Source organism: Bubalus kerabau, chromosome 7 (assembly GCF_029407905.1).
Source record: "Bubalus kerabau isolate K-KA32 ecotype Philippines breed swamp buffalo chromosome 7, PCC_UOA_SB_1v2, whole genome shotgun sequence".
Taxonomy (NCBI): Eukaryota; Metazoa; Chordata; class Mammalia; order Artiodactyla; family Bovidae; genus Bubalus; species Bubalus kerabau.
The window spans coordinates 89433608-89454963 of record NC_073630.1 but is presented as its reverse complement, the minus strand read 5'-3'; the positions used below and the strand labels follow the sequence as shown (position 1 = coordinate 89454963).

General features: G+C 37.8%; 1 protein-coding gene across 3 annotated transcripts in view; it reads left to right on the top strand.

Moving 5' to 3' along the window:
- The first annotated feature begins 1844 nt into the window (after window positions 1-1844).
- The window catches only part of SULT1B1 (sulfotransferase family 1B member 1), a 35953-nt gene continuing 16441 nt past the window's right edge, over window positions 1845-21356 (top strand). The window contains exons 1-5 of one of the 3 annotated variants that reach the window (XM_055587477.1): window positions 1852-1975; window positions 2756-2789; window positions 15237-15408; window positions 15685-15813; window positions 18873-18970. In XM_055587477.1, the coding sequence (XP_055443452.1) occupies window positions 15261-15408; window positions 15685-15813; window positions 18873-18970 (375 nt within the window). In that variant the 5' untranslated portion in view covers window positions 1852-1975; window positions 2756-2789; window positions 15237-15260. Of the gene's footprint in view, window positions 1976-2755; window positions 2790-4180; window positions 4307-15236; window positions 15409-15684; window positions 15814-18872; window positions 18971-21356 lie in introns of those variants that run through there. The other 2 variants (XM_055587478.1, XM_055587479.1) reach the window with 2 other exon arrangements.

The following is a 21356-nucleotide window of genomic DNA, read 5'->3' as shown; positions in this document are numbered from 1 at the left end:
ACTTTACCTAATATTTATAAGATTTTAGACAAATCATTTAGAATTTCTGAATCTTAAAGGTAAAATTTGAGCTATCAATAGATTGAGGATGCCTTCAATCAATAATTATTTGTAAATCAGGAAGGCAAACACAATGTCTTTCTTTTTTTTTCCCAGTGTAGTGTCTGGGACATTTTATGTCTGGTGACTGAATGAATAAACAAATGAATGGACAGATAAATGAATGAATGAAATATAGAATATTAATACTAAGTTTTAAAAGAGCGAATTTTTATTCATGGTTCTCAAAATATGATCCTCAAACTAATAGCATCAGTAATATCTCTGAGTTTGTTGAAATATTAATAGAACATTTCCAGGCTCCATCTTAGAACAAATTTATCAGTAACACTAAGTATTGGGATCCAGTAATTTGTATTTTGTCATGGCCTCCAAAATGATTCTGAAACATGCTAAAACTCAAGAAGCTCTGATTTATGTTATTTTTCAATTAATATTAATTGAAGTTTGATGGTTTTGTTGTAGGAACGGGAACCTCTTCCAGGGGTTGAGAATGGGCTCTTAACTAACAATCAGAAATGAGTTGTCTGAAGAGATACAAGTGCTGACAAAGCAAGAGACTTTATTGGGAAGGGGATCCTGGAGAGCAGGAGGGTAAGGGACCCAGGAAAACTGCTCTGCCCTGTGGTTTACAGTCTTGGGTCTTATGGTAATGGGATTACTTGCCAAGTTGTCACTGGTCAATCTTCTGACTCAGAGTCCCTTCTAGTGTTGCACACATTACCCAGCCAAGTTGGATTCCAGAAAGAAGGATTCTGGGAGGTTGATAGGACATGTGATGTCTTCTTTTGAGCTTTCCCAAATTATTCCTGTTGATGGTGGCTGGTTAGTTACTTGTTCCTTATCAGGACCTCTTGTCATAAAATAACTCAGGCAAATGATTACTATGGTGTCTGACCAGGGTGGGGCCTTCAGTCAGTGTTTCCCTGAACAGTTTAATTGATACTGTGGTTGCCAGGCAACTTATGCACATCTGAAGTAGGGTTGCCCGAAATTAACACCTTGTTGCCAAAGTTTGCCAGTTGCATTCCTTGGTATGTCCTGCCATACGGAAATACTTATATTGTTTCATGTACGTATTAATAGTTAGTTGCCAATATTTAAAAATTTAATATTTGGACATATCACAAAAAGAATCTAGATCTCTAAAAATGCTGCCCTCTTTTCTGCATGAAAAGGATGTGGTAGACCCTTGCACCTCCAGCATCAGCATCATCAGCACATTATTCTCCCACTAAACTCCTTTGTGTATATGTGACTTACTAAAAAAAAAAAAAAAAAAAAAAAGAGGTTGTGGAAATGATTAGAGTGACAGAAAACAAGTGTATTCTGAAACCATCAGCTCCACTCTATTTCTTCTGCCAAAATGTATTTTTAGTGTATGTTTGTGTAGCTTTGTTTTTCCTGTAATGTTGGAAACTCATGTTTCTTTCAGATGAAAATACACACACAATGACTTTTTATCATGATCAAAATTATTACAAGACATTCTTTAAAAATTGTAGAGAAACAACAGGATTCCATCTACTGAACCTTCAGCTTCTTTCCCTTTGTTTTTCTCTCTTTGAAGCCATGTAAACCTTTAAATCTAGGTAATCTCTGACTTTGCTTACTCTTGGCTGCCACCCTGATTCATTTCCTTTCCGGGCTTTCTGCCTCTTCCAGCTGTTGAAGCAGGGGCCCTGCCTCTGTGTGTGTAGTTCAAATTTGTATATCTTAACTGCCCATGAAGTCAATGACTACAGCATTCAGATCATATCTTTAAACTTTTTTTTTTTTAAATCCCAGAGACTGGAATGAGCCTCCCCAGCTTGTCTTTCCCTCCTTTCAGGACTCCCACCAGGACCCAGGATTCCTTTCGGCAGCTGCACAACCAACTGAAAAGGAAAACTGAAAAGAGGGATTAAATCCTCAGGTAAAGTTTTCTTTTTAAATCTCTTTTCTCTGAGTTTTTATCATGCATCCACAGCACAATGAGCTCTTTGAATAATTTCTGTTTTGAACATATGTTTATTGTTAGAATGTTTTTGCCTAATTGCAGTTTTCCCTCAGGAAACGCGGTGTTGTTTATATTGTGCAGACTCTCTTAGTCTTTCAGTGATCCCTTTCATTTTTCTAGGTTCAGTGGGACTCTGCTGAAGCATGCCAGAATTGTGGGTCTTCTCATCAAACTGTAGGCTCATAAGGGAGAATGGAATCCACTCCAAGCTCTCATTTTTCTGCTCTCATCTGTACTTCACTCCATATACACATGTGCACATACACCCTTTAGGGTACTTTCCAGAATACCGAACATGTTATTTAATTTATATATTTCATTAGCTGGAGTTTGGTGTAGACTAAGTAGAGCTGCAGTTTGTTAGAGTGAAACAAATGGAGCAAATATTCTTTTCCCACTAAAAGAATCTCAGTGTCAGAGGATTCAGTTTGTTTCTCCTAAGAAGGGCAATGGTTTCCGTTTTCCTCTTTTATTCTATTGTTTGTTTGTGTGTGCCAGTCGTATCCAACTCTTTGTGACTCTATAGACTGTAGCCTGCCAGGCTCCTCTGTTCATGGGATTTTCTATTAATGTTTCTGAAGTCAATTTTAGACATTTTAATTTTTAACTTATCACTCAACTAGGTAGATGTGTAGTATTGTGTAGACTGTACTATACAACACATTAAAAGTTTTTGTCATTTTTTGTCATTTTAAGATATAAGAGACTTCTAGGAACTGAATTTTTAAAAGTAAGTATCCCTCATTAACCATCTGCCAAAGTATCTTACTCAATAATGTTAGTGGTAGCTCAGCTGGTAAAGGATCTGCCTGCAATACAGGAGACTCCAGTTCAATTCCTGGGTTGGGAAGATCCCCTGGAGAAAGGATAGGCTACTCACTCCAGAATTCTTTGTCTTCCTGCTGGTTCAGATGGTAAAGAATCCACCTGCACTGTGGGAGACCTGTGTTCAATCCCTGGGTTGGGAAGATCCCCTAGAGGAGGGCTTGGCAACTCATTCCAGAATTCTTGCCTGGAGAATCCCATGGACAGAGGAGTCTGGCGGGCTACGATCTGTGGGATTGCAAAGAATCGGACACGACTAAGAGACTAAGCACAATGCTATATCTTTGGGCTCTCTCCCCTGAATCTATTTTCTCATATAGTTCTAAAATCATCATCCACTGGTCACGATGAGGCAATGCTAATCCCAGATTGTTACTCCAAGGTCCTTGAATTGGTTACACCCACTTCCCAGATGTGACTAGTATGTAGTCATTATCCTTTTGTTACTCATAGCCCTTCTTCTCTGACAACATTTTTGCAGCATGAGGAGTTAAAGTTTTTGTCAGAGAGAAGTTTGCTTTGTCAAATAAACAAAAAAAATCCCCTACAAACTGTGAACACCCTTAACCAAATGAGATAAATCAGGAACACCTTTGATTCTAGTCAGGCCTACCCATGCAGTATGACCAAGTGAGCAAAGCTGGGAAAACTGAACTCTATTTCTGAGACACACCTCACTTGCTATGTGTCTGAGCAGACTTCCTGCAACTCTGTTTCCTAATCTCAGTCTGTAAAATGAAAGTAAGATTTATCATCAGGGAGATGATATATATGAAGCACATTCAATATAATTTATTTTCTGGAAAACAATTCATTTTGATAAATCATTTATGTGTACTCTATATTGTTAGAGAGTACCTTAACAGTAGTTTAAAACCATGCTTCCCCAATTTTCTTCTAAATGTAAGCTACTTGGGGATTTTATTAAAATATAAGTTCTGATTCTGGATTGGAGCCTCAGATTCTGCATTTGTAATACAAGCTATCAAGTGATGACAATAGTGCATGGGGCTTGCATATGTACCATATTTAAATAGCAATTATGACTCAATTATATAAATATAAGACAATCAGTTCAGTTCAGTTCAGTTGCTCAGTCATGTCCGACTCTTTGTGACCCCATGAACCGCAGCACGCCAGGCCTCTCTGTCCATCACCAACTCCCGGAGTTCACCCAAACCCATGTCCATCGAGTCGGTGATGCCATCCAACCATCTCATCCTCTGTCGTCCCCTTCTCCTCCTGCCCTCAATCTTTTCTAGCATCACGGTCTTTTCAAATGAGTCAGCTCTTCGCATCAGGTGGCCGAAGTATTGGAGTTTGAGCTTCAACATCAGTCCTTCCAATGAACACCCAGGACTGATCTCCTTTAGGATGGACTGGTTGTACCTCTTTGCAATAGTACAAGTTAAATTAAAATGAGTAAGTAAAGAAACTAAAAAGTTTAAGACATGAAATGGAACCAGGAATGATGTTATAAGTGTATAACATAATGTTAAGCACATATTATGTGAGAAACAAATTTGTCTGTGTGATTTGTTGCAGACCGTATGGAAAATAGATCTGTGTCCTCAATACCTACTTGCTTTCCCATGACAATTTGTGTGTTTAATAAGAGTTGGTAAATGGAGTTATATTTCTACTAAATGCTAAATTCCAGAGCCAAAAAATAAAAAAAAGAGGGCCTCATTTATTTTTCTCAACTGATTCAGAATATGCCAGTGTTCAAATGAGGCCTGGAATTGATATTTACCTTTACATAATCTGGAAATTTTAATTTGCTAAGGAATTAATGGAATAAAATATTTCAAAGAAAACTATTTCATTTACTATGTGAAGCTCAAATCTAATATATCTGATAGTATATAGAAAATCTAGTATATCTGAATATACTATGTTTATTTCTGTTCTCACTCATTCCTCATATCCAAACTCCAAAGTAACACTATCCCTAAGATCTTAGAAGATTCTGAATGGGAAGTACATGTCACATCATTCATTCATTTATTTATTCAATTCATTTAACACCTACTTTATTCTCGGTACAGTGTTTACCTACTCAGCTCCTCCTCCTTTCACTTCTTGCTCTGTTGAGTTTTTGACCAACCACATTATTTGTTTCATTCTTGAAGCTGCTGACATGTTCCAGAATTTTTCTGGACCTAACAAGGGACTACAGATGCAAACAGATAGGATAATTAAGAAGCATCATGAAGACAGCAATTTAATATGGGATATTTAATTTTCTAAAATGCCCAGACCACATAGCTCTCACCCGCATCCTTGTTTTAGTGTCTTGCTGGCTCTAAACCTATTTGTGTCTACTCTGTGCTGAGACTGCTCTTTCATTTAGATACTCTTTTCTAGGCTCCTCAGGTCCCCAAATCCTTTTCTCTGTGAGCAGTAATGAAGATGTAAAATTCATATTATTTTTCCTATATTTCTAGCATAAGATGCCATATGTTTTTAGACAAATGCATTATATAATAATAACTTTTATTGGGAAAACTAAAAAAATACACTATTGTGGGCATATCCACTAATTGTCAGACATAAAATATGATATATAATGCATATTTTATAATGTAAAATGAAAAATATGTCCAAATTTCTCTCTTCTAGACTTTTTTTAAACATTATGTATTATTTTGGCTGCACTGGTTGTTGGTTGCTGTGTGCAGGCTTTCTCTAGTGGCAGAGAGCGGGAGCTGCTTTTCATTGCGGTGTGCGGGCTTCGCATTGCAGTGGCTTCTCTTGTGGAGCACGGGCTCTAGAAAGTTGGAGCTTCCGTAGCTGCTGCACTTGGGCTCAGTAGTTGTGGCACACGGACTTAGCTGCTCCACTGCATGTGGGACATTTCCAGACCAGGGATCGAACCTGTGTCCCCTGTATATTCTTAACCACTGGACCATCAGGGAAGCCTCTCTTCTAGACTTTTTTCAAAGCCTGGAGAATGGGGTCTAGCAGCGTGTGGAGAAGTTATCTCTAAAACACAAGGCTGTTACACAGTATATTTTTCCTAATCTAAAGCTTTTCTTTTTCTATAGAAAAGCATGTGAGTTTAAATAGCAGCTAGCTTTTATGTTAGTGATTTTGTTTGTGGTTCCCATTACACAAATTGTTAGCTTAACAAGTTTCAACAATTTTCAAATCACCAAATTGCTTTCAAAATATTTGCCTGATAAAAATATTTGTATCAATTTGCCAATCAGCGATCAGCAGTCTTTGATGTCTAGTTATAATTATTTGCTAGGGCAATATAAGTTTATCTGAGATACATAATTTATGTTGTTAATTCAAACTCTATTCATCTGGTTGTATACATTATCTATCATTATTATTGATTGACAAGTTCTCAGAAATAAATGGAATAGTAGATTATAATGGATCTTAAAATTTCTACATTCTGCCTTTCCTTCTATTTCTGAGAGGCTTATGTTCCTTGAGGGCAGAGAGAAGGGTTGTAAAATGAGAAACACATTAGCAAGAGCCAGGCTACAGTTTCATATGCAAAGTTCAGTGAAGATGAAGTGGAAAAAGTAAATAATGATGATCTCTATGTGATGGTCAATTTTGTGTGTCAAAATGATTGACACACAGGAAACCCATATATTTGGTCAAAAATTATTATCAGTGTGCCTGTTAGTGTATTTCCTGGATGAGATTAACATTTGAATTATTATATGAACAAAACAAACTACCCTCCCTATTGTGGACAAGCCTTATCCAGTCAGTTGAAGGTCTGAATCACATAAAAAGGCAGACGCTCTGGGAGTCAGGTGGAATTCCTCTTGCCTGACTGTTTTTGAGCTGGGATATCATGTTTTCCTATCTTCACACTTAAACATGAGTTCTCACTGGGTCTCAAGCCTGCAGGCCTTCAGAAGGGAACTACACCATTGACTGTCCTGGGTCTCCAGCTTGGGATAAGTTGATTCTATTTCTCTGGAGAATCCTGACTAATATACTCTCAAAATGTTTTGAATAGGTTAGCAGATCAATAAGATTCTAATTCAGGATTAGTATTATTTAGGATTATTATGATAAGGATAGTTACCACTCAAAAATATGCAAGACAATCTTTATTGTATATAAATATTTGTGTGTATATATATATACATAAAGAGATTTATCATATGTAGTTGGCTTAGATAATTTTAGAGGTGGGCAAGTCCCAAGATGTGCAAGATGATTTGCAAGCTGGAGACCAAGAATAGCTGATATTTAATTTCAATTGAGTCTGAAGTCTAAGAACAATGAGAGTTAATGGTATAGTTTTAATTCAAAAGCTGCCAGGCTTCAGACTCAGGAAAAGTTGATGTTTTAGTTCCAATCTGAAGGCAGGAAAAAAACTGTACTACAGCTCAAAGGCTATCAGGTAGGAAGCATTCATTGTTACTCAGATTTATTGTTCTAATCAGGCCTTAAACTCACAGAATGAGGTCATTCCACACTAGGGAGGGCAATCTGCTTTACTTAGTATTACCCATTTAAACATTGCTGCTGCTACTGCTGCTAAGTCGCTTCAGTTGTGTCCGACTCTGTGCGACCCCATAGATGGCAGCCCACCAGGCTCCCCCATCCCTGGGATTCTCCAGGCAAGAATACTGGAGTGGGTTGCCATTTCCTCCTCCAATGCATGAAAGTGAAAAGTGAAAGTGAAGTCGCTCAGTCATGTCCAACTCTTAGCGACCCCATGGACTGCAGCCTACCAGGCTCCTCTGCCCATGGGATTTTCCAGGCAAGAGTACTGGAGTGGGTTGCCATTGCCTTCTCCGATTTAAACATTAATCTCATCCCAAAACATCCTTACAGAAACACTCAGAATAATGTTTGACCAAATGTCTGGGCATCTGGTGGCCCAGTCAAGTGGACACATAAAATTAATCATCATAGCTTCTAAGCAAAATAGAGTATCATAAATTAAATGTTCCCCCTTGTGTGAAACAACCAACAGGAATGTGGATAGAATACAACTTGGGCCCTATTATTTCCCCCATTTACTGCTTTGAGAGAATTCCTGGGCCACAACTCAGGGAGGAAAACCCAGGTACAACATCAGATATCCAACAGAAAGTATCAGGCATGCTAATTAGCAGAAGAAGGCAACCATAGTGAAAGGAAAAATTAGGTAATTGAAAATAATCTAGAACTAACACAGATGTTAGAGTTAGCAAACAAAGGTATTAAAACAGTCGTTATAACAATATTCAATGTGCTCTAAAAGTTTTCTGCTTTATTGACTATGCCAAAGCCTTTGACTGTGTGGATCACAATAAACTGTGGAAAATTTCTGAAAGATATGGGAATAGTAGACCCCATGACCTGCCTCTTGAGAAACCTGTATGCAGGTCAGGAAGCAACAGTTAGAACTGGAAATGGAACAACAGACTGGTTGCAAATAGGAAAAGGAGTACATCAAGGCTGTATTTTGTCACCCTGCTTATTTAACTTATATGCAGAGTACATCATCAGAAATGCTGGGCTGGAGAAAGCACAAGCTGGAATCAAGATTGCCTGGAGAAATACCAATAACCTCAGCTATGCAGATGATACCACCCTTATGGCAGAAAGTAAAGAAGAACTAAAGAGTCTCTTGATGAAATGAAAGAGGAGAGTGAAAAAGTTGGCTTAAAGCTCAACATTCAGAAAACTAAGATCATGGCATCTGGTCCCATCACTTCATGGGAAATAGATGGGGAAAAAGTGGAAACAGTGACAGACTTCATTCTTTTGGGCTCCAAAATCACTGCAGATGGTGACTGCAGCCATGAAATTAAAAGACACTTACTCCTTGGAAGGAAAGTTATGACCAACTTAGCATATTTAAAAGCAGAGACATTACTTTGCCAACAAAGGTCTGTCTAGTCAAGGCTATGATTTTTCTAGTAGTCATGTATAGATGTGAGAGTTGGATCATAAAGAAAACTGAGCACTGAAGAACTGATGCTTTTGAACTGTGGTTTTGGAGAAGATTCTCTGGAGTCCCTTGGACTGCAAGGAGATCCAGCAGTCTATCCTAAAGGAAATCAGTCCTGAATATTCATTGGAAGGACTGATGCTGAAGCTGAAACTCCAATACTTTGGCCACCTGATGCGAAGAGCTGACTCTTTTGAAAAGATTAAATTCAGAGAAAGAATATTAACTGCAGCAAAGGAAAAGCAACAAGTAACATACAAGGGAAACCCCATACAATTAACAGCTGATCCTTCAGTAGAATCTCTGCAAGCCAGAACGGAAAGGCAGGATGTATTCAAAATACTGAAAAGAAAAAAATCTACAACCAAGACTACTTTACCCAGCAAGGATCTCATTCAAAATTGATGGAGAAATCAAAAACTTACATACAGTAAAAGTTAAGAAAATTTAGCAACACCAAGCCAGCTTTACAACAAACGTTAAAGGGACTTCTATAGATAGGAAACACAAGAGTAGGAAAACACCTACAAAATCAAACTCACAACAATTAAGACAATGCCAGTAGGAACATATATATCAATACCTATTTTTAATGTAAATGGATAAAATGCTTCAACCAAAAGAAAAAGACTGGCTGAATGCATACAAAAGCAAGACCCATATAGATACTGTTTACAATAGATCCACTTCACACCTAGAGACACATACAGACTGAAAGTGAGAGGATGGAAAAAGGTATTCCATTCAAAAAGAAATCAAAAGAAAGCTGGAGTAGCAATTCTCATATCAGACAAAATAAACCTTAAAATAAAGAATATTGTAAGAGATGAAGGACACTGCATTATGATCAAGGGATTAATCCAAGAAGAAGGCATAACAATTGTAACTATTTATGCACCCAACATAGGAGAACCTCAATACATAGGGCAAACACTAACAGACATAAAAGAGGAAATTGACAGCAACACAATAATAGTAAGGGACTTTAACACCCTACTTACACCAATGGACAGATTATCAAGCCATAAAATTAATAAGGAAACACAAGCCTAAAATGACACATTAGGCCAGATGGAGCTAATTGGTATCTTTAGGACATTACATCCAAATGCAGAATACACTTTTTTCTCAAGTTCACATGGAACATTCTCCAGGACAGACCCCAACATGGGTCACAAATAAAGCTTCAGTAATTTAAGATAATTGAGATTATACCAAGCATTTTTCTGATCATAACACTATGAGATTAGATATCAATTATAGGGAAAAAACTGTAAAAAAAAACACACAAAAACATGGAGATTAAACAATACATTTATAAATAATGAACAGGCTACTGAAGAAATTAAAGGGGGAAATAAAAGTATTCCCAGAAACAAATGACAATGAAAATATGAAGACCCAAGACCTATGGGATGCATCAAAGACAGTTCTAAGAGGGAGTTTATAGCAATACAATCCTGCCTCAAGAAACAAGAAAACCATTGAATAGACAACCTAACTTTACACCTGAAATAACTTGAAAAAGAAGAACAGAAAACCCCAAAATTAGCAGAAGGAAAGAAATGATAAAGATCGGAGCAGAAATAAATGAAGGAAACAATAGTAAAGATTAGTAAAACTAAGATCTGATACTTTGAGAATATAAGCAAAGTTTACAGACTATCAACCAGAATCATCAAGGAAAAAAGAAGAATCAAATCAACATAATTAGAAATGTAAAAGACTAAGATACAACAGACAACATAGAAATAAGAAGGATCATAAGAGACTATTTCGAGCAACTATATGCCAATAAAATGGACACCTGGAAGAAATGGAGGCAAAAATATGTAATGGGGAAAAGATGGTCTCTTTAATAAGTATCCTGGAAAAATTGGACAGCTACTCTTGAAAGAATGAAATTAGAACACTTTCTAAGATCATACACAAAGATAAACTCAAAATGGATTGAAGTCATAAATATAAGACCAGAAACTATAAAACTCTTAGAGAAAACATAGACAGACACTCTATAACATAAATCACAGTAATATCCTCTATGACCCACCTCCCAGAGTAATGGAAATAAAAACAAAAATAAACAAGACTTAATTAAGCTGAAGAGATTTCATGGCAAAGGAAACTATAAACAAGGAAAAAATAATACCTTGGGAAAATGGGAGAAAATAATACCAATGAAACAACTGAAAAGGGAATAATTTTCAAAATATACAAGCAGCTCATGAAATCAATACCAGACAAAAAAAAAAAAAAAAAAAAAAAAAACCCAATAAAAAAGTGAGCAAAAGACCTGAACAGACATTTCTCCAAAGAAGACATATAGATGGCTAATAACACCTGAAAATAAGCTCAACATCACTTATTCAGTTCAGTTCAGTTCAGTCACTCAGTCGTGCCCGACTCTTTGTGACCCCATGAATCGCAGCAGGCCAGGCCTCCCTGTCCAACACCAACTCCTGGAGGTAATTCAGACTCACGTCCATAGAGTCAGTGATGCCATCCAGCCATCTCATCCTCTGTCGTCCCCTTCTCCTCCTGCCCCCAATCCCTCCCAGCATCAGAGTCTTTTCCAATGAGTCAACTCTTCGCATGAGGTGGCCAAAGTACTGGAGTTTCAGCTTTAGCATCATTCCTTCCAAAGAAATCCCAGGGCTGATCTCCTTCAGAATGGACTGGTTGGATCTCCTTGCAGTCCAAGGGACTCACCAGAGTCTTCTCCAACACCACAGTTCAAAAGCATCAATTCTTCGGCGCTCAGCTTTCTTCACAGTTCAACTCTCACATCCATACATGACCACTGGAAAAACCATAGCCTTGACTAGATGGACCTTTGTTGGCAAAGTAATGTCTCTGCTTTTGAATATGCTATCTAGGTTGGTCATAACTTATCTTCCAAGGAGTAAGCGTCTTTTAATTTCATGGCTGCAGTCACCATCTGCAGTGATTTTGGAGCCCCCCAAAATAAAGTCTGACACTTTTTCCACTGTTTTCCCATCTATTTCCCATGTAGTGATGGGACCGGATGCCATGATCTTCATTTTTCTTAATGTTGAGCTTTAAGCCAACTTTTTCACTCTCCTCTTTCACTTTCATCAAGAGGCTTTTGAGTTCCTCTTCACTTTCTGCCATAAGGGTAGTGTCATCAGCATATCTGAGGTTATTGATATTTCTCCAGGCAATCTTTATTCCAGCTTGTGCTTCTTCCAGCCCAGCATTTCTTATGATGTACTCTGCCTATAAGTTAAATATGCAGGCTGACAATATACAGCCTTGATGTACTCCTTTTCCTATTTGAAACCAGTCTGTTGTTCCATGTCCAGTTCTAACTGTTGCTTCCTGACCTGAATATAGGTTTCTCAAGATATAGGTCAGGTGGTCTGGTATTCCCATCTCTTTCAGAATTTTCCACAGTTTATTGTGATCCACACAGTCAAAGGCTTTGGCATAGTCAATAAAGCAGAAATAGATGTTTTTCTGGAACTCTCTTGCTTTTTCCATGATCTAGTAGATGTTGGCAATTTGATCTCTGGTTCCTCTGCCTTTTCTAAAACCAGCTTGAACATCTGGAAGTTCACGGTTCATGTATTGCAGAAGCCTGGCTTGGAGAATTTTGAGCATTACTTTACTAGCGTGTGAGATGAGTGCAATTGTGTGGTAGTTTGAGCATTCTTTGGCATTGCCTTTCTTTGTGATTGGAATGAAAACTGACCTTTTCCAGTCCTGTGGCCACTGCTGAGTTTTCCAAATTTGCTGGCATATTGAGTGCAGCACTTACACATTATCATCTTTCAGGATTTGAAATAGCGCCACTGGAATTCCACCACCTCCACCAGCTTTGTTCGTAGTGGTGTTTTCTAAGGCCCACTTGACTTCACATTTCAGGATGTCTGGCTCTAGGTCAGTGGTCACACCATCATGATTATCTTGGTCGTGAAGATCATTTTTGTATAGTTCTTCTGTGTATTCCTGCCACCTCTTCTTAATATCTTCTGCTTTTGTTAGGTCCACACCATTTCTGTCCTTTATCGAGCCCATCTTTGCATGCAATATTCCCTTGGTATATCTAATTTTCTTGAAGAGATCTCTAGTCTTTCCCATTTTGTTGTTTTCCTCTATTTCGTTGCATTGATTGCTGAGGAAGGCTTTCTTATCTCTTCTTGCTATTCTTTGGACCTCTGCATTCAGATGCTTATATCTTTCCTTTTCTCCTTTGCTTTTCGCTTCTTTTCTTTTCACAGCTATTTGTAAGGCCTCCCCAGACAGCCATTTTGCTTTTTTGCATTTCTTTTCTATGGGAATGGTCTTGATCCCTGTCTCCTGTGCAATGTCATGAACCTCTGACCATAGTTCATCAGGCATTCTATCTATCAGATCTAGTCCCTTAAATCTATTTCTCACTTCCACTGCATAATCATAAGGGATTTGATTTAGGTCATACTGAATGGTCTAGTGGTTTCCCCTACTTTCTTCAATTTAAGTCTGAATTTGGCAATAAAGAGTTCATGATCTGAGCCACGGTCAGCTCCTGGTCTTGTTTTTGCTGACAGTATAGAGCTTCTCCATCTTTGGCTGCAAAGATGTTTTCGGTATTGACCATCTGCTGATGTCCAAGTGTAGAGTCTTCTCTTGTGTTGTTGGAAGAGGGTGTTTGCTATGACCAGTGTGTTCTCTTGGCAAAACTCTATATAGCCTTTGCCCTGCTTCATTCCGTACTCCAAGGCCAAATTTGCCTGTTACTCCAGGTGTTTCTTGACTTCCTACTTTTGCATTCCAATCCTCTATAATGAAAAGGACACCTTTTTTGGGTGTTAGCTCTAAAAGGTCTTGTAGGTCTTCATAGAACTGTTCAACTTCAGCTTCTTCAGCATTACTGGTTGGGGCATAGACTTGGATTACTGTGATATTGAATGGTTTGCCTTGTAAACGAACAGAGATCATTCTGTCATTTTTGAGATTGCATCCAAGTACTGTATTTCAGACTCTTTTGTTGACCATGATGGCTACTCCATTTCTTCTAAGGTATTCCTGCCCGCAATAGTAGATATAATGGCCATCTGAGTTAAATTCACCCATTCCAGTCCATTTTAGTTTGCTGATTTTTACAATGTTTTTGTTCACTCTTGCCATCTCCTGTTTGACCACTTCCAATTTGCCTTGATTCATGGACCTGACATTCCAGGTTCCTATGCAATATTGCTCTTTACAGCATTGGACATTGCTTCATAAATGCAAATCAAAACTACAGTGAAACATCACCTCACACTGGTCAGAATGGACATCATCAAAAAAATCTACAAACAGTAAATGCTAGTGAGTTTGTAGAGAAAAGAGAACCTTCTTGAACTATTGGTGGGAATGTAAATTAATACAGCCACTATGAAAGAACAGTATGGAGATTCCTTAAAAAACTAGGACTAAAACTAACATACAATCCAACAATCCAACTACTGGGCATGTATCCTGAGAAAACTTTAATTGAAAAAAACGTATACCCCAGTGTTCACTGCAGCGTTATTTACAGTAACTAGGACCTGGAAGTACTCTACTATCCATTGATGGATTAATAGAAAAAAAAAGCTGTGGTACATATATACAATGGAATATTACTCAGCAACAAAGAGGAACACATTTGAGTCAGTGCTAAAGATGTGGATGGACCTAGAGCCTATTATACAGCATGATGTAAGTTAGAAAGAGAAAAACAAATACTGCATATTAATGAATGCATATATAGAATCTAGAAAGATGGTACTGATGAACTTTTTTTCAGGGCTGCAATGGAGATGGAGACATAGAGAACAGATTTATGAACACTGGGGGGAGGGAAGGGAAGGAGAGAGTGAGAAGAATGGAAAGAGTAGCATAGAAACATATACATTACCATATGTGGAATAGATAGCCAATGAGACTTTCCTGTATGACTCAAGGAACTCAGACTGGGGCTCTATGACAACTAGAAGGGTGGGGTGGGACGGGAGTTGGGAGAAAGGTCCAAGAGGGAAAGGACTTAAGTTTACCTATGGCTGATTCATACTGATATGTGGCAGAAACCAACACAATATTGTAAAGCAATTATCCTACAATTAAAAATAATAAATTTTAAAAATGAGATTCAACAGAAGTATGATGAAGAATGATAGGTCCAGATTTTTTTAGCATATTTCTGGAAAATGGGATTTTTAAATGTTCACTCCTATTTCTTTCCCAGGCTTCCATTCCACTAAAGACCTTTGATCTGCTTGTCACTAAGCCAGCTGCTGCTCTTGCAATCTACTGCTGAACACCCATAAAAATGCCCTTTGTATTTAGACTTCTTGTTCTCTCTGTGTTAAAGGCCAGTTTTACTCTGTCAAATTGCCGTGTCTTAAAAACTTTACTCAGCTTCTTAGTTTCATTCTCTCTTTTCTCCATGATTTGATTGTGCATTAGGTATTTGTATAATCTGGAACAAAGATGACTTCCCCAAAAGATGTCCTGAGAAAAAATCTGAAGCTAATCCATGGCTGTCCCATCACCTATGCTTTCGCAGACAACTGGGAAAAGATTGAACAGTTCCAAAGCAGACCAGATGACATCGTGATAGTCACTTACCCCAAATCAGGTGAGTTCTGTGACCTGACAAATGCAGGTCTAACTTCAACTTTTGTTTCCTGAAAATTAGCTTCTGTACAAAATTGTTAATATACTAAATAAAATTAGTATTCCTAACAGTCAGTCTATCCCCCTAGTTTGATTATATGAAAATAGACATTTGGGGCATAGAAGGGGAAATTCTACAGAATTAATTTTCTAAGAGAGTATATTAAGATGGCAGGCTTCCAACAGGGACCTTCCCCCACATTCGGGTGAAGGTTAAGAAAATGTTCTTTTGCCACAGGTACCACTTGGATCAGTGAAATTGTGGACATGGTTCTACATGATGGGGATGTTGAAAAATGTAAGCGAGATGTTATAACTGCTAAAGTTCCAATGTTGGAACTGGCTCTTCCTGGACTAAGGACTTCAGGTAATTTTAAATGACCCAGGAATTATAATTTTATAGCAACATATCAGTATCATATTAGTTATTGTATCTGTGATTTCCATTCAAGAAGAATGGAGTGTATTTGGTAACATGAAGTAGAAGCATGCAAGTAGAACGGTAACCAAGGCATACAGAGAAACTGTAGTTTAGTCCATCGCATGCACATCCAGGTATAATAACCAAAGATAAAAGAATTCTGTTATGGAAAATGACTAGAAATCTCACTGATAAAAAAGTTTCTTACCTTTTACTGAGTTCTGTTGTATAAAATTTATTCGACTAATTTTTCAATTTAGAATATTATTGTAATTAAATAAACATGTGTGTATGCTCAGTGTCTTCAGGCATGTCCGACTCTTTGTGACCCCATGGACTGTAGCCCACTAGCTCCTCTGTCCAGGGGATTCTCCAGGAAAGAATACTGGAGTGGGTTACCATGACCTCCTCCAGGGGATCTCCCTGACCCAGGGGCCAAACCCACATTTCTTGCATCTCCTGCATTGAAGGTGGATTCTTTTAGTGCTGAACCACTGAGGAAGCTTCAACTAAATAAGTACCAATGACTTTTAAAATAAAAAATTCATTATTAATAAATTTGGCAGTATATGAGTATCCTATATTTTATATTTTATTGTTTAAACACTCTTGGCTGAGATGGTTAAGCCCCTGTTTGCAATGCAGGAGACCTGGATTCTATCCCTTGGTTGGGAAGATCACCTGGAGAAGGAAATGGCAGCCCACTCCAGTGTTCTTGCCTGGAAAATCCCACGGACGGAAGAGACTGGTCCATGGGGTCGCAAAGAGTTGGACACGACTGAGCAACTCCATTTCCATATTTTATTGGCAGCCCTATAAGGCTGTTTATAATTTCTCCTATTTAGCCTGGCATTGCCTAAAGCAGCTTAAGTTCTTTTTTCTTAATCACTGAATTTCTTGGTGGCCAACTGTAGTGTAAAACCTAAGAGTTTGGTTTTGTATTTTTCTTTTTCATAATCCAAGTGCCTGACATATGCTTTGATTGCCAATGAAACATCAAAGAGGCAATTATTTTAAAAAAGGTGATTGCTAATAAATCTTGTTTTTTTTTTTTTCTTCCTGTGGTTTAAATTTCTGCTTTTATGTTTTAAATTCACCATTAAAGAGTGAGCACTTAAAACCCTAAGCCTCCCACCCCAGAATAAAATAAAAGCAGAACTCCAGGCCCACTCACTCTCTCTCCAGCATTGAACTTGCTGTGTGGCACCAGGTGTGCTATATAATTTCCAGGTCCTGTAAGTAACAAAACTTTATTTTTTAAATAAATAAACTTGGTAGATTAATTTCTTAACTTAGATCATTGCTATAATTAAGTAAAGAAGTACCAATTCTTAAAATACAAAATTTATTTTTAATACAATTCATTTTTTCATTGCACAAATATTTATTGAGTATTTCTAAAGAATTATGCACTGATCTATGGACTAGATATAAAATAATAAGTAACCTGGATTTCCTGTCCCCAATGAGCTTACAGTAATATTGTGACGTTAAATAAGTAAATAAACTAATGATATATGAACACTGTTAGTTTAACATATCCAGAGGTAGGGCTCTATGAAAGGGAACATGAGATTTTACTTTAGACTATATATTTAGGTATCTTAGCTCTGAATGGAGACCTAAAGCTTTGTACACAGCTAGAGAAGGCATATTTCAGGAAGATGAAGGAGTAGATATGGTGGCCTAGATGTAGAAAAGAGCTGGGTGGTAGTCTCTGAGGACTAAAAAAAAATCACCCACCAAAAATCAACAACAATGAAAGATTGGAAAGGTGAGATTTAAAACAATTGAAGACTAGACAGGAACAGATCACACAGGGCTTATAATTCTTAGGAATATTCAGTGAGCTAAGAGGGAATCAGCAGACTAGGGTGTCCTGTAGGCAAGTGAGAAGGGTTCGAAAGCAAGGGTTGGCTCTCGAATGCTGCTGGAAACATGGGATAAGAAGACACTATTATGGTGGTGAATGTGTCTATCAGTGTAAAGAGAAGAATTCATATTCTCTCCTCTACTAGAACTCATTACTTCTACAGTTAGACAAGGATCAACTGAAAAGGTGTTCTTTCTGTGTGGTTGTCTGAAGTCAGAAAGGAAATGATAAAGATCGCAACTAAAGGATCATTCTGGGACAAGTAACCAAAATGAGTGCAGAATGAGTTGAGATTCCAGAACCATAGAAAAATATTAAATGAAAAAGTGGTAGAATCAAAGTAATAAGGGACAAGGGAATCAGATAACTGATGAGAGATGAGGGTAGGGTGGAGAACAAGTCTGTGAAGCATCACCAGAGAGGGAGTATGTGAGATACAGCAAGTGAAGGAGAATAAACTGACACTCAGATTTATTCTGGAACCTGAATGTGCATACTTGAGATGTCATTACATATTCCCAACATTCATATTTATGTGTGTAGGAGGATTCTTTAAAGGACCCTGCATGGCAAAATAATTACAAGACAGAAAAGGCTGAGAAATCTTTTGGTAAAGTTAAGAGACAGAATGAAGCAACAGGTTCATTTTGTATATACATAGTATATATGTATATGTATACATATGATTCATAAAGGAGATAATGAAAATGCAGATATAACAGCTGATGCTCTACAAATATATCATCTATACTATCAATATAATAGCTGTTGCAAAGCATAAGTCAATGTGAGGTATGATGAAACTCCAAATTGCTAAGGTTGGTATTATTACTCCTCATTTTGCAGGTGAAGAAAGTGAATCCTTGAAATTCCAGGATACTTTCAGATGCTTGATGATGAATAAGTGATAAACTTAGGATTTGAACCCAAAGAGGTTAACAGAGAACCCAAGTCCTTATTCATTAGAAAATACTGGCTCTTAGAATCCACATTTATGAGGCTTGTGATTTGTTCAAAATTTAGCAACATTATATACTGCTCAAAAGTATTTCAAAAGGTTGGTTGAGAAATTCAGGAAATGGAGGTTCCTTGGAGACTGTGGTACCTATATAACCAAACTAATTTTCCTCAGGTTTAGAACAACTGGAGAAGAATCCATCACCCCGGGTTGTGAAAACACATCTGCCAATTGATCTCATTCCTAAATCTTTCTGGGAAAACAACTGCAAGGTATACTCTAAACAGCAAGTCAGTTTTTAACATGTCTTTTAACTCTTTCTCACTCACATAGTAAAGTGATTGCTCAAAGGCTTTGTTCACCTGTTACCATAAGAAGTGAGCTATATAAGAAAGTGTTTAAATTTGTAAAAACACAGTATGTTTTAGCCTAAACATGCATATTCAAAATTTCCAAAATTATGTAGGAACAGAATCCTTATCTCAGCACAATATTGCTACTACTCTTTCCCAGCTGTCCTCAATAGTCTGACCTTCTCTGAAAACTCAACATAAAGTTGTCAATTCTTATTTGTTTGGTAAAATTCTTCAGTGAGACATCTGAGCCTGGGTATTTGCTTTTGGGAAACTTTTAAATTGGAAACTTCCCACCCCCCCACCCCCTCCAAATATTTTGAAGCTATTGAGATTATCTATCTGGCATTTACTAGTTTGTCACATGTTGGAATCTAAGTTGTTAAATTCTAAGTTGTTGAACTTTGTAATGAAAAGTTGTTGGGAGCAGGAGCTGCATTCCTGGCTGTCCAGGTGCCCATGGGAGCTCACAGTGCACCGAGGCTGGGACTGGCTGGGCAGAGCACACAGGAGTGGAGACCTGCACAAAGGCATCTGCTTGCTCCTTGACTGCTGCGCTCTCAGGTTCTTCCTTGGAGGAGGAAAGAGGCTCAGAAATATCAAGCGGATTGCTCAAGGTGGCACAGCAAGTAAAACGCAGTGCTTGGCTCAGAGCTCAAGTATTTCTGACAGTTGACCACTCTCCTGGCCATGCATTCTTGACTTTATGGAGATTTTCGACCATGTTGTTGAACTTGGGAGAAATGGTTTGACTCCAGGGTCACAGGGCTTAGAATGAGCACCTCATGAAAGGCTGACTTGGCGTCTCCTCTTTGAAGAAGGACAAGCTTGGTCTCTGATGCCACAGTGGTGAGAAGTTAATTAAAGTAGCTCATTTTCAAATGAAGCTAAGTGAACAGAAAAGACCAAGTTCTGAGCCTTTAGAGTGGGAACACTGACTCCAAGACCCTAGACTACCAGAAAAATAACCCTAAGTAGTATCAAATAGTGAAAACTCACACAAAGGAAACCACTTGAATACAAGACCCAGCATCACCCATCCACCAGTAGCACCCTGTGAAGTACACCTCATCTAAACAACAAACAAAACAAAATCACAAACCCAGTCATCAGCAGACAGGATTACCACCTCACTTAGCCTTGCCCATCAGAGGAAAAATGAACAAACAAAAACTCAGCACAAATCTCACCCTATACGAAGCTTACACAAACCACTGGACCAACCTTAGGATGGCAGAAACCAAAAGGAAGAAAGAATTAAACCTTGACCCCTGGGAAAAGGAGACCTCAAACACAATAAGTTAAAACAAAAAATGAAAAGGCAGAGAAATACTACACAAATGAAGGAACAAACTACAAACACAGAAGTCAAAAAAAAAAAAAAAAAAAAAAAGAAGAGGAAATAGGCAAACTATCTGAAAGAGAATTCAGAATAATGATAGTAAAGATGATCAAAAATCTTGAAAACAAAATGGAGAAAATGCAAGAATCAATTAACAAAGACCTAGAGGAATTAAAGAATAAACATACAAACAACACAATTACTGAAATTAAAAATACTCTAGAAGGATTCAATAGCAGAATATCTGAAGCGGAAAAGGAATCAGTGAGCTGGAGATAAAATGGTGGAAATAACTTCTGAAGAGCAGAATAAATTAAAAAGAATAAAAAGAACTGAGGATAGTCTCAAAGACCTCTGGGACAATATCAAACACACCAACATTCGAATTATAGGGGTCCCAGAAGAAGAAGAGTAAAAGAAAGGATATGAAAAAATGTTTGAAGAGATTATAGCTGAAGATTTCCCCAACATGGAAAAGGAAATAGTCAAGCAATTTCAAGAGGCACAGAGAGTCTCATACAGGATAAACCCAAGGTAAAACATGCCAAGACACATACTAATCAAACTAACAAAGACTAAACACAAAGAAAGAAAAAGATAGTGCTAAGTCGTGTCTGACTCTTACAATCCCATGAACTGTAGCCTGCCAGGCTCCTCTGTCCATGTAATTCTCCAGGCAAGAATACTAGAGTGGGTTTCCTTTTCCTTCCCCAGGGGAACTTTCTGACCCAGGAATTGAACTCAAGTCTCCCACATTGCAGGCAGAAGCTTTACCAACTAAGCTATGAGGGAAGTTTCAAATACACACACACACAAAGAATATTAAAAGCAGCAAGGGAAAAGCAACAGGTAACATATACAAAGGAAACCCCAAAGACTTAACAGCTGATCTTTCAGCAGAAACTCTTCAGGCCAGAAGGGAATGGCAGGATATATTTAAAGAACTGAAAGGGAGAAGTCTAC